Source organism: Sipha flava, unplaced genomic scaffold, assembly GCF_003268045.1.
Source record: "Sipha flava isolate LNK unplaced genomic scaffold, YSA_version1 238_pilon_pilon, whole genome shotgun sequence".
Lineage (NCBI taxonomy): Eukaryota > Metazoa > Arthropoda > Insecta > Hemiptera > Aphididae > Sipha > Sipha flava.
In genome coordinates this window covers 346966-360611 of record NW_020272880.1, presented here as the reverse complement: position 1 = coordinate 360611, position 13646 = coordinate 346966, and the positions used below count along the sequence as shown (strand labels likewise).

The 13646-nt window shown below is 30.2% G+C and overlaps 1 protein-coding gene across 3 annotated transcripts in view; it reads right to left on the bottom strand.

The window, feature by feature from the left end:
* Positions 1 to 13646, bottom strand: part of LOC112683964 (discoidin domain-containing receptor 2-like) — a 180427-nt gene that overhangs the window by 70500 nt on the left and 96281 nt on the right. For all 3 annotated transcript variants that reach the window (XM_025555241.1, XM_025555240.1, XM_025555239.1), the window contains one exon: positions 7813 to 7918. In XM_025555241.1, the coding sequence (XP_025411026.1) occupies positions 7813 to 7918 (106 nt within the window). The remainder of the gene's footprint in view (positions 1 to 7812; positions 7919 to 13646) is intronic.

Genomic DNA, 13646 nt, shown 5'->3' with positions numbered 1-13646 from the left:
TGAACCAAGGAATTTACAATCTACAGTTTGATATGAAGGTGATCCATAATGGTTTGGGTATGTATTATTTTATGTATAAATATTATACTTGAGACGTAAATAACTCAATAAGTATTTGTATCTCAGCCGAAGAATAAGACGTGCGCTTTTTCGTGAGTGCTTTATAGCTCTCGATAACATATTTCCCTGCGCGTCGCACCGTACGACTAAGATTATAATGCTTTGTACTGTACGCGATAATACGTATACGCACTAAACATGTATTTAGTCGTTACCGCGGAGATTGGAAAGCCATTCAATCAGTACATCAAAAATACGTGCACATGTTATACTTTTTATATTGTTCACTTGAATTGAATAAATTACCTCAATCAGTAAAATTACAATTCCATCACCCAATATCATCTCAGCATATTTATGATATAAGCAATATCAAATTACTTATTTAAAATTGTTCCGAGAAGGTACTAGAATAAACATAAGAAAACTACCCAATCCCTACGAAAAAAATCATTATTTCTAATGTATACCCGGAAGCTACATGGCAGTACTATATATTTTTTATACACATTTTCACAACCGCAGAATTATTTTTATTTTTCCTTTCCTTTAGTCCTTTAGTTATTACATATTGTGCATCAAACCTATTCAAAAAATCCACCATTCTCCATCCAATGATTCCAGAATTTTTCTCAGTCGAAAATTTCGGTTTCCTTGAGGTTTTATTTTAGTGACCTTCGACATTTCTGTAATTACGAAATCGTTCCACATATTTGAAAAATAATTTTAACCAAAGAAAATTCTATTGAATTACCTTTTCTTACCTTCTAACATAGAAATTTCAAGAAGCAAAACAACCGATCAAGCTACCTCTGCAAACCCGGACTCGAATAAACTCAACAAATAAATACTTCTTCTCAAAGGTGTGCGTACAATGGATGTTGGGTGTATTCCGGGTACCTCTTGAAATTTTGTAAATAGGGCCTTATAATTTAAATCAAAGAATAAGGGGCCCGTATTTTAACTGATGGTCTACAAATTAAATGTGATTTATTGTAAACTATTTGCTAAAAAATAAATCACGTTTCGTAATAGGAAAAAAAAAAATATTCATAATGTTCGTACAAAAACTAATTATGATAATATAAAAGCTAGTTGTGTTCAGTAGTAATGGGCTAAAAAAGTAAAAAATATTAATAGTTTAAGTTATCTGAGATAAAATATACGAGATTCAAGGAAAATATATTCATTGAGATCAATATACCACGATGTTAAATAAAATATTAAAGTTATATTTATTTAATTATTTATGTATTATCATTTATTAAATATACCTGCACATTTGGTTAAAATAGGACTCCAAAAGTGTAGTAGGAACCCCCTGAAATATAGGTATGCGCACGCCTATGATTCTTCTACTAAATGGACACCACCGAGAAGTTTGACAATACACTAAGAATTAACCATCACAATAGAGTCAAAATATCCTTATCTGTTCTGCATTAATAAAGACTTATCTGCGATAACTGCAATTTCGAAATAAACATCAAACACGTTATCCTTTCATGGTAAAAGTACTGCCAAACAAAGATAAACTATCTCTATATAGCGAAATAAAAATTCATAGAAAACGAGCAGTCTTTCAACTTCATACATTTTTTTTTAAATAACCAAATATTTGACCTTTTATAAGTCACCCATTCTCATGTTAACTTAGATTTCAATCTAATTTATTCATTCTATAAAAAATGTAGAAAAAAATCACATTAGTAGGATTATAATTGTTGTAACAGAAACTTAAGTCCAAAAGGAAAATAAATATAAATTTATGCAGCTTACTGTATGACAGAACACAAAGTTATGCACGATAAAATTATTTTGCAATTTGATATTTTTAAAGCCCTAACATTTTTAGAACGAACAGAAATTCAAAAGAACAGAATTTAAACACTAAACTGATTTGTTATAATTTCATAATTTCAACTATATTAAAATGCCTGCTGGTTTTTTTCTAGGTTAATTGTTTGTTTTTGGTTTTTTAATATTATTTATTATTATTATTATTTATTTATTATTATTATTATTATTATTATTTTTTTTTTTGGAATGCACCCATAAAGTAGAATAACCCCGACCTTAAAAACAGCGGGTACGTGCTTAAGCCGGGCAAGGAAGATTGTATTGTTACCGTGGCCAAGTCCTTGCTAATTATGAAATAATGCCAGGAAGGTCGCTTAATTTAATCAAATCCGGGTCGGCACCGGTAGCAATAAAAGTCATGTGGTGTTGTTGGTTTTGTTTTTCTCTCGGAGTATAAGCACTGTGTATTTTATTCCTCTCCCCCTTCCCACCCGCATCCTTATTTTTAATAAAACACGGGATTGTTTTACGCAAACACACACATACACACACACACACACACACGTATTATTATATTTTTAGCCAACAGTTACTTTCTGTACGGGATACGTGTTGCGGCTGTTGTTATCATCATATTTTTTTATTGACGCTCTCCAAGAAGTCTACCGCTCTTAAACCGATAACTAATCATCGCAAATTGGTGCTATCCGTAGAGGGTGTCCCCCGTTATCCCCTATCGCGTGATGGCACTGCTGCGCGGGTATTAAAACGTGGTTAATTAATATGTTTCAACGTGTACGTTTCGTGGTTGACTGCGTATTACGGGGGGATGGCCATTAAAACGGAATTTACGGCGTACGCTACGCTAAGAACCCTATAAATATTATATAGATCAGGAGGTGCTTTGATGATGCGTGTAATATTCACCGCAGCGAGTTTCCTTTTATTCCTGGGTGAATCTGAGTATCGCGTGCGCCTCATCGTTCCGCTGTAGGCCACCGCAGTCGTTATAAATGTAGGACGGCGATGTTCGATTGTGCCTAAAAATATCGCATTAGAATATTCCCAAACCCATTTGTTTGGCGCTAAACGAAGGTTCAATAACTATATGGCGGGTACGATAAAAAAATTGCGTTCGAGTTGTGTTTGCTCGGGAGAAGAAACAAATATTATATTATATTTCATTTCCTCTAGCAGTAGAAAATTCAGAGAAACACAAGACTATTCTGCAGTGTTGCATGAATGTACAAGTGCGCGTAATAAGTGACGAACGAGAAGATATGAATCAAAAAAAAAAAAAAAAAAGGATAAAAAAATGACAGCAAACAGACTGTAGTTTTTCGGTAAAAATGGTAAAAGCAATGAGTACAGTTGAACCTCAATTCAACAAAAATCTCAATAATATGTAACCAATATTTTTATGGGACCATAACATTTGCATAAAAAAATGTTACTACTTAATGAATTGATTTCGAATTATTATTTTATAATTAACTTTAAACTAATGTATTGCTTTGTGCATTACATTTATATTAAATTTCATTACGATTCGTATTCTGTAATGAAAACGTAATTTTAATTGTTTTATAAAAGTATTGTCTCTGATATAAAGCGTCACAAATAGGTATCTACGATCCAACAAACTTTTCTACAAAAATATATTGGTTCCATATTATATATATATATTTTATTATAAAAATGACTTAGGTTTATGAAAACTTACAATCTATACAATAAATGATACAATAAGTTATATTTAAAAATATATGGATAAAATATTACACCGATAAATGTATACATACGAACATTAGAAATAGTATTACCGTCGACAAATACTGCATGCAATTATGGGACTCAGATTGGCGTCAAGTTACCGATAGCAAATTAAGAGAAATCAAACACCCAGTCGAACCTTGGCCAAAACTCAATCTTCCAAATCGAAAAGAAAATGTTATCATTAACCGACTTAGAATTGGCCACACGAGAGTAACTCATGGATACCTAATGGAAAAGACCGAACCTCCTATATGCCGCTCTTGCAATTCTCCCATGACAGTCAAACATATCATTATCCACTGCCAAATCTTCACGGAAGCCAGAAAAGAATGCAAAATACCTGACAATCTTTATGAATCTATAGGACCTTACGCAGACATACCAAAAATAATCTCTTTTGTTAAAAAAATTGAAATGTACAACTTAATTTAACCAATTTATATAATTTATTTTGTACTATGTATTTTTATATTTTCTCTTTTTCCCCTTAAACACCATTGTAAAAAACCCCTTATGTACATAACTATATAATCTTGTAAGCTAATAACCATGATGTTGATGCTGTAACAATAAAAAAAAAAAAAAAAAAAAAAAAGTATTACCGTTGATTAAATTAATTATAATTATAATTATAATTAAATATAATTTCAATAAAATTTGAACAATTTTTCCGAGAGGTACCCTAACGTTTTGATATATAAATAGTAATTGGTCAAAATATATTCAAACTGTATAAAATCATGAACGAATTTTAAAGGATTTGCATAAGTAATAAATAATAAAAAGTATATAAAAATAAAATAAAATATACGACTATTTGGTTATCGTTACAATTAACAGTTAATTTCTTCATATTGGCGAAATCTGTAATCGTTGTGTTTTATTGTAATTAATAATTTTATATTTTTACCCTTTAATTTTAAAATTTTTGAAAGGATCCTGAAGAAGGTAAATTAAACCTTCCTTGGCCTCAATATAATAAGTTTTAAATATTTTATACGAGTCAGATAATAGAAAAAATTATATAATTTATTGTAATTTATGTGTTGGAATCTCGAAACCGTTATCAACATTCAAAATCAGTTCATCAAATTTATAAAAACACTTTAGTATTTATTGTATGTAGTATTTTTTTTCTATAGTATCTTGAGTAAATATTTTTTTTATTTTTTTCAATATTTTCATTTGTAACTTAAAAGTAATGTAGTTAATTTTTTCATTGAAAACTCGAGTTATTTTATTACAATTATATGTAAGTAACGTAAAATTTTCATTAAATTTAAGTAATGCGTAACGAATAAGGTAACTTATTACTTTTTAAGGTAATTAATCCAACATCGCTAAAATACTATTATTAATATTATTTATTATTATAATTATTAATTATTTACAAATTGTAAGACGTTCTCGGTTTTACTCGGAGAGAGTGCAATGTAAAATAGGAGTGATTTTATATCAATAAATATTCTTTGACTATCATAAAAAATGTTTAAGTTCAAAATGTATTAATATTATAACGAATACATTTGACGCCACACATATTCAACTACAATTTGTAAAATGTTCGTATTGCAAAATTCGGCTCGATAACTATCTACTAACTATACTCGTTAAATATTTAACTATGTTTTAAATTGAAGAATTATCTGGGGGAAAAAAGTCCCTCCTTTTTAATCGTATCAGTAGTTCTATATAAGAAAAGGATTATGCAAATTATTAAATAATATTTCGTACGATAAAAACGATTTTTTGGGATGAAATCGTTCGTTTTTTTTCGGAATTTCTTTTCGGACAACCGTCATGTTTGTCAAGTTGTATGTTTGACTGTACACAGAAAATCGCACGAGGGCACCATCGAGTGCGCCGAGACTAAGCTCGAAGATCTTGAACATGCGCCGGAATGTTATCGTGCCGAAATGGAATAATATTGTTTCATCCTTTTCCGACGAAACACAATCGTCCGTTTCGTCCGTGACCGTTCGTCGTTACCCGCACATCCGCTGTCGCTAATGGCAGTCACGTCTACGACACTTCCGCATTCGCTGACAACGATTAATTTCACCGGACGCCGCCGCACGGATCCCGCGATGTACATTCATTCGCGTTGGACACCTGTGGTCGGCGCTAAAAGCCAACGGCGAACACGACTCGGATGAGATATGTGTGGTACGCGCACGCGACGTTCTCCCGTCGCGTGCACAATTAATCGGATAAAATATTAACGGTTTGCGTAATTACACGCGAGTGTTGCTCGTGCCCCGACGTTGTATACGCGACAGGGACGAGTCGAATCAACGGGAGTGGCAATCGCCTCGAGCACTCGATGGACAACGTGTACTAGCCGAACGGCGCGCGCCAGGACCCGTGAATACATTATTACGTCGCGCACGCGTAAGGTCTGTCTAAAAAAGAGCAAAACCCTTTTGAACACCGTTGGTCAGACTAACACAGTTTTGTTGAACACGGAGCATGGAGAACTATGTTGCGCACTCGCACCGACGTAGTCGAAACAGAATAATTTCGCTTTAAACGCGTTTGGTCATGACCGATGCCGTCTGAAATGTTCATTAGCCACAACAAAACAAGAACGTAAACATTGTGTAGTAGTGTATCTTATACTTTCTAGTTTTTTTTTTTTTTTTATACTTATATCGTACAATACATAATTATACATACATTGTACCAATTTTAAAACACTTATATTGGTAAGTGTAGTGGGAAAAAGGCCATCAATATTACCTACGCGCCCCCGTTTCAGTCTCACGAATGAACCGATCCAACGAAACTCGCGTTGCGCCGACACGATCCACGTCTAATAATAATGCGTTTTAGCCGTTTTTGCCACGAGAGTAAAACCATTTGCACACGCGCCAGCCTCACTATAATCGTCACACGCGTATAATGTTGCGCGCATGCGTGTCAAACGACGTACGCCTGATAATCGATGTTATCAAAATCACCTTGACTTTACGAATTTCATTTCGTCAACACGAAGACAACGCGAGATCGACACGAATCATTTGACACGACTATTACATTATGTATTGTTTTCGTTGATTTGTTTCGATTTTTGCGGATTACCCTTGTTGAATGTACCGTTATGATCATAATCCCCCGCAGAACTCAAGTACGCGTCACTGTACTGTTTAAATGTCTTATTAAAAGCTGTTTACCGGAATTATTTTCAAAAATAATCAATAAACTATTCACATTTATATAATTTCTTTTTAGATGAGTTTCTAAAATAACCGGTTGTTGAAAAAAAAAATTCTTCGATTATGAATCATAATAAATATGTTTCAATTATTTAACGGTTTTTTTTCTTTTATCAACGCATTTTTATTATAATTCAAACCGGCGTACGAATTAATGCACATTGTCATGTTCTAATGGAATACTGAATTGTATTATTGATGAATTGAAATAAAACGTGGGAACCACGTAAAATAATAATTAAACCTAATCGGATTTTGAATGCGAAAAAAAAAAATAGGACACCGTACCATAAAAGTATAATGATAAGAGATTGTGAGAAACGTGTGTAGTTGGTAAATTAAGGATGGTTTTAAACAGTCACGATAACGAATACAATAAATAAAAGATTATTTTACCAAGAGGACACGGTACTGCGATTTCGTTTTCGGAATACAAATATGTATTTAATCATTCATTCCAAAGAGTCTCGAAATGATAAATCTAATACCAGAATACCTTCGATAAATTATTTTGTTTGGGTTCATAAATATGAAGGTGTAGATTTATATGACTGACTTTATCAACAAAATAAGTTAAAAAGTGCGTAAAAAAATTAATAATTTAAATATAATAATTTCGTGGTTATTAACTTTTGTATATTGATCATAATATACTTATACGAATAAAATAAATGTCCATTAAGGGCTGGGGAATAGTATTGATATTAGATTTTCATTTTCTACATTGAATGCAAACAAAAACTATTTTCCAAAGTTGTAAATCTCATGTTGTTTTTTTATCTAATGGCTATTTGTTTTTACCGCTGTAAAATCAAACAAATTTTTAAACAAAATCATTTAATTGGATTCTCGAAAATTGGTATATTTTTATTAGAAGTTTGCAATTTTACTTCGTTACTTTCACATTTATCTGAACTACGAAAAAGTATGGGAAGGTGAAAAAAAAACTTCGTGGTCTTACCTTCCATTGCTCGGTCCGACATTGGGAACATTATACGACGAACTTGCTGTGATCGCTGAATCCGGAATTGCACCAGATTCCATACCCAGTGCTTCGTCACATTCTTCTATAAAATAAAGAAATAACCGTTAGTGCTTAAACATATTTGTGTATATGTTTTTTTTACAAATTATATGCCTGAAAAGACTACACGAAACTTCCACATGACTTGTAAGAATAACAGTCTAGGAAAAATATATTCGATTTTGTTAACACCGTAAATAACTATAGAATTCTAGTATTGGTCCAACCCAAAGGGCGGAAGTTTGTGAGAATAATATTCGTATAATAATTTGAAAATTTCATTGTGTACACAACAACAAGTAAATAAGAATCAGGTGATTTTAAAAAAATTAATATAAACTATTATGATTATAATTTAGTATCTAATCCATAGATCGATAGAAATGTCGTTTGAAGTTTATTAAGTTTCGTATGGTTCACAAAGTTTATGTTCCATATTTTATACGATAAAACCAAATTTTATGCGAGTTTAATAAATCAAATAAATTAAAAAACAAATATAATAGTATTATAATTTGAAATTTTTGAATACCTAATCATAAAATATATTATGATGCATAATTTAATTTTATTAAGGTTATTTATTATTATATTTTTCAGAGAATATCTAGTATTATTCATACATTTTAATTTTCAATCAACTTTTAAACAATACAATATTAATATTTTGTTATCAAATAACGTTGAATAAATGATCGTTAAAATAATTTTTTCTATTTAAAAAACTACCCAGAGGGAGCAAAAGATTTAACGACAATAAAAATCATAAATTTAATGGTCTACTTAACGCTAAGATATTTATTTAAGTTTTTTTATATAGGTCATTGTTCTTCGAGACTTTATAGTATAATATAAAAATATATTTACAAGTTGAGAAACGAGAAACCAATAAAATATATACAACGTAAATTAATAGATAATAACTATTTTCAATATGATAATCTATAATTTATTTTGTAGTTCTCCTACTATATAAATTCGATAAAATATTTTAATATATCCTTATAAGAGAACATTATTATTTCAATATTTATAAATTTTGGTTAGTCTGCTGAAATAAATTATAAAATTGAACGGTTCAGTGCATATCTTAAACAATTTTATTCGTGATAACTTTTATCATACTTTGATAAGAATTAAGAGATTTTAAAAACTTGTCGAAATAAAATAAATGAAAATGTTTATTATTTCAGTATAGTTTAACAATTAAATAGTTTGATAATACATAAATGATTTATAGTATTACTAAAATAATATTTTTTGCTAAATAATCAACAAAAATATTCCCAATGAAAAATGGGAGAAAGATTTTGATTAACAAATTATTTATGTATTTCAATAATTATAATTCACAGTTTGTTTGGCTAATTAAGATTTTTGTTTGAGTTAAACTACATTTATGTAATGTATACATAGTGTATAAAGAACTTTGATTATAGCAGAAATGTCCGAGGTAAACTATGCTGTGGAAATTACAACTTTGAAAAGTTGTAGGCATCAGGAACGTCATCAAACACATCAAGGTAAACATTTAGAAGACACCACGAAGGGTTTCGTCTGCAGTTTTCTAAGGTATGCCACTTGGGCTACGGTTCAGAGTGAAAATACTTCGAAGTCTTGTAAATTCTCACTCGTAATGATTCTCTTTGTGTTGGTAATTTCAAGGAGAAAAACAAGTCTTCATTTTCACCGCTAGTTATTCGCTATTGTCCTTCACCGCTAGTCCTTTATCATAAGACCGAATAAATTAAACTTCACGTTTCTTCGGAGTTTACTGGAAATTTTTTCAGGGGTGAAACCTATTATAATTTCTATTGTTTTTTAATTACCCCCGTCTTGGCATAAACTTTTAAAATCCTTTGAATTAAACGTGGAATTATTAATAAGACCATTTTGCAGCGTTATTTTCGTTATTTTCGCCCCAGAAATACTCTGAGATTCGTGTATAGTTGTAAGTATGGAGTATATTGATTCTAAGATATTTTTAGCAAATTATTTAACTGATTTGTAATTCGAATCGATACCAAATGCTATTACACATAAATATTAATAAAACAAAATATTGATATTTGTAAATTAATAATGAGTGCTGATTATTTATTCGTAGTTGCAAATTTTAGCTTGATGATAGTGATTCTTTGAGAAAATAAACTCTTTTTCAGAAGTAATTTAAAATTAAAAAATAGATTGAATAATTTTAAACTAACATATAATGGCGTTAAATTATTTAAAATGCAATAAAATCGGATAACAAAGTTTTTTTTATTTATTCCAGTAAACTACGTTCTTTGTACAGTTTTACAACAAATTTTTTGACGGCTTCATTGCAGAAGGTACTTTGTATAATGGCTTTACTAATATGAAATGCGGTACATCTGGGACTCATAATTTTAATGTCACCTAATCGATCCTTCCGAAAAACTTTTGAAAACAACTGTGTTATAAAATTTATGGATAAACTGTAATTTTATTTTTAAACATTTAGCATAGTTTAGCGGTGAAAACGAAACGAACTCTTTCCAATTATAGAACCATTATAGTTTTATTTCTACATTATATATGTCCGTTCATCATTTGAATCGTGATAAATTCTAATAATTCGTCTTAAATATAAGTAAAGTAGAATGTAAAAAAAAAAAAATGGGTCAAAATATTCGATTCTATCCTGAATACATTTCAATACGATTAAACTTGAACACAAACAAATAAACTAATATGATGTACACACACACACACACACACACATACAAACTGTTTGTATAATTTACGTCAGCGTTGAATGCGTGCATAACTCAAACCGATCCATAAACATGGTTTGAAGTGATTATACATGATACAATTTATGGATTATAAATCGTACTTGGTATGAGTTTGAAGGTAAAAAAATACATCTATATACAAACGTGTACATAATGTTACAGTTTTTGAGCAATATCATATCGTGCATAGTAATAATAATAATAATAATAATAATATAATGTAACATGGGATAAGGAAATAGTTCTACTATACTTTATAGGCTATGCCTTGCGTGTCGTTTTTCCATTGCATGTCACAAACCTACTCTCGTTTGGAGTCCGATTATACCTACACACACAAACAAACAAACCGAAACACATATACATACACCAGGTACCTCTAACTACCCTCCAAATCACGTCACGCCGAATCGAGAGGAAAAGAGAAACTCGTAAAATTATACGATTTGTAAAAAACAAAAATACTATAGGAACCAATGTATATGTACATATATGTAAGTCTGTATGTGATTTACAACGGTGACGAGGGGACGAAGGGAACAAGGCGACGGCATGGCAATTTTTTCCTTCCCTCTTTAAACGAAAAACATAACTAAGCAACTACAATATTTTATGAAAGCGATAAGGGTTTACGAACGATTTCCCGAAGAAAATATAATAACGCCGCGATGTAACGGTTTTAGATTTCTTATCAAAAATTAAGGCGCTATACTGATTCAACTCACGTTTTAGTAGTCACACCATGGTGTTTGATTCATTGAAAATGTTTTGTACACATATCTTATCGGAAATGGTTAAACCACCATAACATTTACGATGGCATTATTTTGGATGTAAACAGCAAATTATTGATAAAAACGTGAAGTATTCTTCAATTTTTTTTTTTGCAATCGAATGCAAACTTACTTTCGTATTTATAATCTTTTTACGCATATTAAATAAAATTAATTTCAATATACATATGGTAATTTATTCAACTTCAACAATTCGATTTTATATTGCAAATATATTAGTTTTATCGTTCGCTGGCACACATCAGAATTAATTAACAATAACTGTCTATTAATTTTTCATTTGATTAATCATTGAGCGTACGCAAAATTATATTTTAATTAAAATAAAAATTATGTGATGATATGGAGTACACGAATTTGTAAAAAAAAAAAAAAGATGAATATTTAAGGTAATATTCAAATTATATTATTTTATAATATTTAAATACAAGTTCAAGTTATAGAATATAATATAATTTTTATATTAATATATAATTAATGGTTAACAACAGATAGAAACGGTCACTTAGGATTAGTTATGATTTTTTATGAAAGGAAAATGTAGCCGAGAAAAAAATTTAATCGTATCATTGACTCAATGGCTATCATTTTTTGTCGTTTTAATTTTTAATTTTCCATTATTACTGCCCTCTAACCCCCTTAACAAAGTTAAAAAAATAGTGAAGGAAATAAAAACGTACAGTCAAAAAATCTACGAATAATAATCATGGTTTTGAAAAACTACTTGCATTACATATTCAACTAAAACTAAGTGGCAGGAAAAAAACCAAGTAATATGTTAAAAAAAGCAATTAGTATTTCGAGATATTGTCGATATTAAATATAAAATATATATTATATAGTTTAATGTTTGCAATGATGTTAATCATTTATAATTTAACGATTTCACGAAAATTTAATCATAATAATATAATATAATATAATATCATCGTGTGTACTCGAAGTTTTCGAGCAAAACGATTGTCAAATGCAAACGGTTGATGTGTACAGATTACACGTATTTTTAACTGGAATATTTAGTTGAATCGACGAACGGAAGAATCGAGTCGGAGTTGATTGTTTTTTATATCGTTTATTTTTCCGTGAAATGTAAATGTAAATTTTCCAGATTAAGTCATACTTTTTAAATTATTTAGCTACGTGTTATCGGGTAATAAATCCATTTGTACACGATTATGTACTTTGGAATATTTTTATTTACGACTTGAAAATGTGATTCTATGAACTATTTATGACTGCAACATTACACGGTCAGATTAATTAACATTTTATATACTTTTAACTGCTATCGCGTACATATTGATATCGTTTTATAGTACTTAATTATGCACCGTTGCCATTTTAATTTTTCCTAAAAACGCTGCGGAACACGTAAAAAATTGTATAAATTATTAAAAATACCTAATATTATAAATTTAAATGGCTTGTATAGGGGGACCTGAACAGAGTAAAAGAGTACGTTTATATTTTTACAAACATATTGCTTTCAATAACCCAGTTATGAACATGAACATAAGATTATTATGACTGGGAATTGGTCTTGGAAAATACACTTTATTATTCCGTTTCGCATTGAAAAATTCGCAAAAGTCATAGCACTCGGAAAATATCAAAATATTAAATAAAAAGGTTCGGAAAATCGATAATTTGACACGTAAAATGCACCATAAATATTTCATATTTATTTCGTAACAAGCTTGACGGTTAGAAATGAACCAAAACAACTAATGAATTTAGGTCGCAATCATCGGTCGCATAGAAAAAAGAATGTTAATAAATGATCCGAACGATAAAAAAAGTTAAAAGTAAATTAATGGAAACGAACGACTGATCACACCGGTCTCGTTGTAACCCATCACATGCGATATTTGAACAAAATTCAAAATCATATACTGTATCAATATGGTATTTGTTTTGTACGTTTAATGGCTCTATAACGGTTTGTAGATGAAGTACGATATAAATTTAATAGGTATGTACGTTGAAATAAAATTGAACACAAGAGTTTTAACATAACAATAAATTTATCAAGCGACACGGAGTGGATCGGAGGAAGAGAAGTTGGTTGTATGCGCATGAAATAGAGTGTGAGAGAGAGAGCGAATGACTGTGAGAGTGGGTAAAGAGACAGAGAACCCTTCACTGCAGAACTCCCATCGGAACGCCGCGCAAAAATATCCATCCAACACATAAACACACACAAATAATAGTTTATATA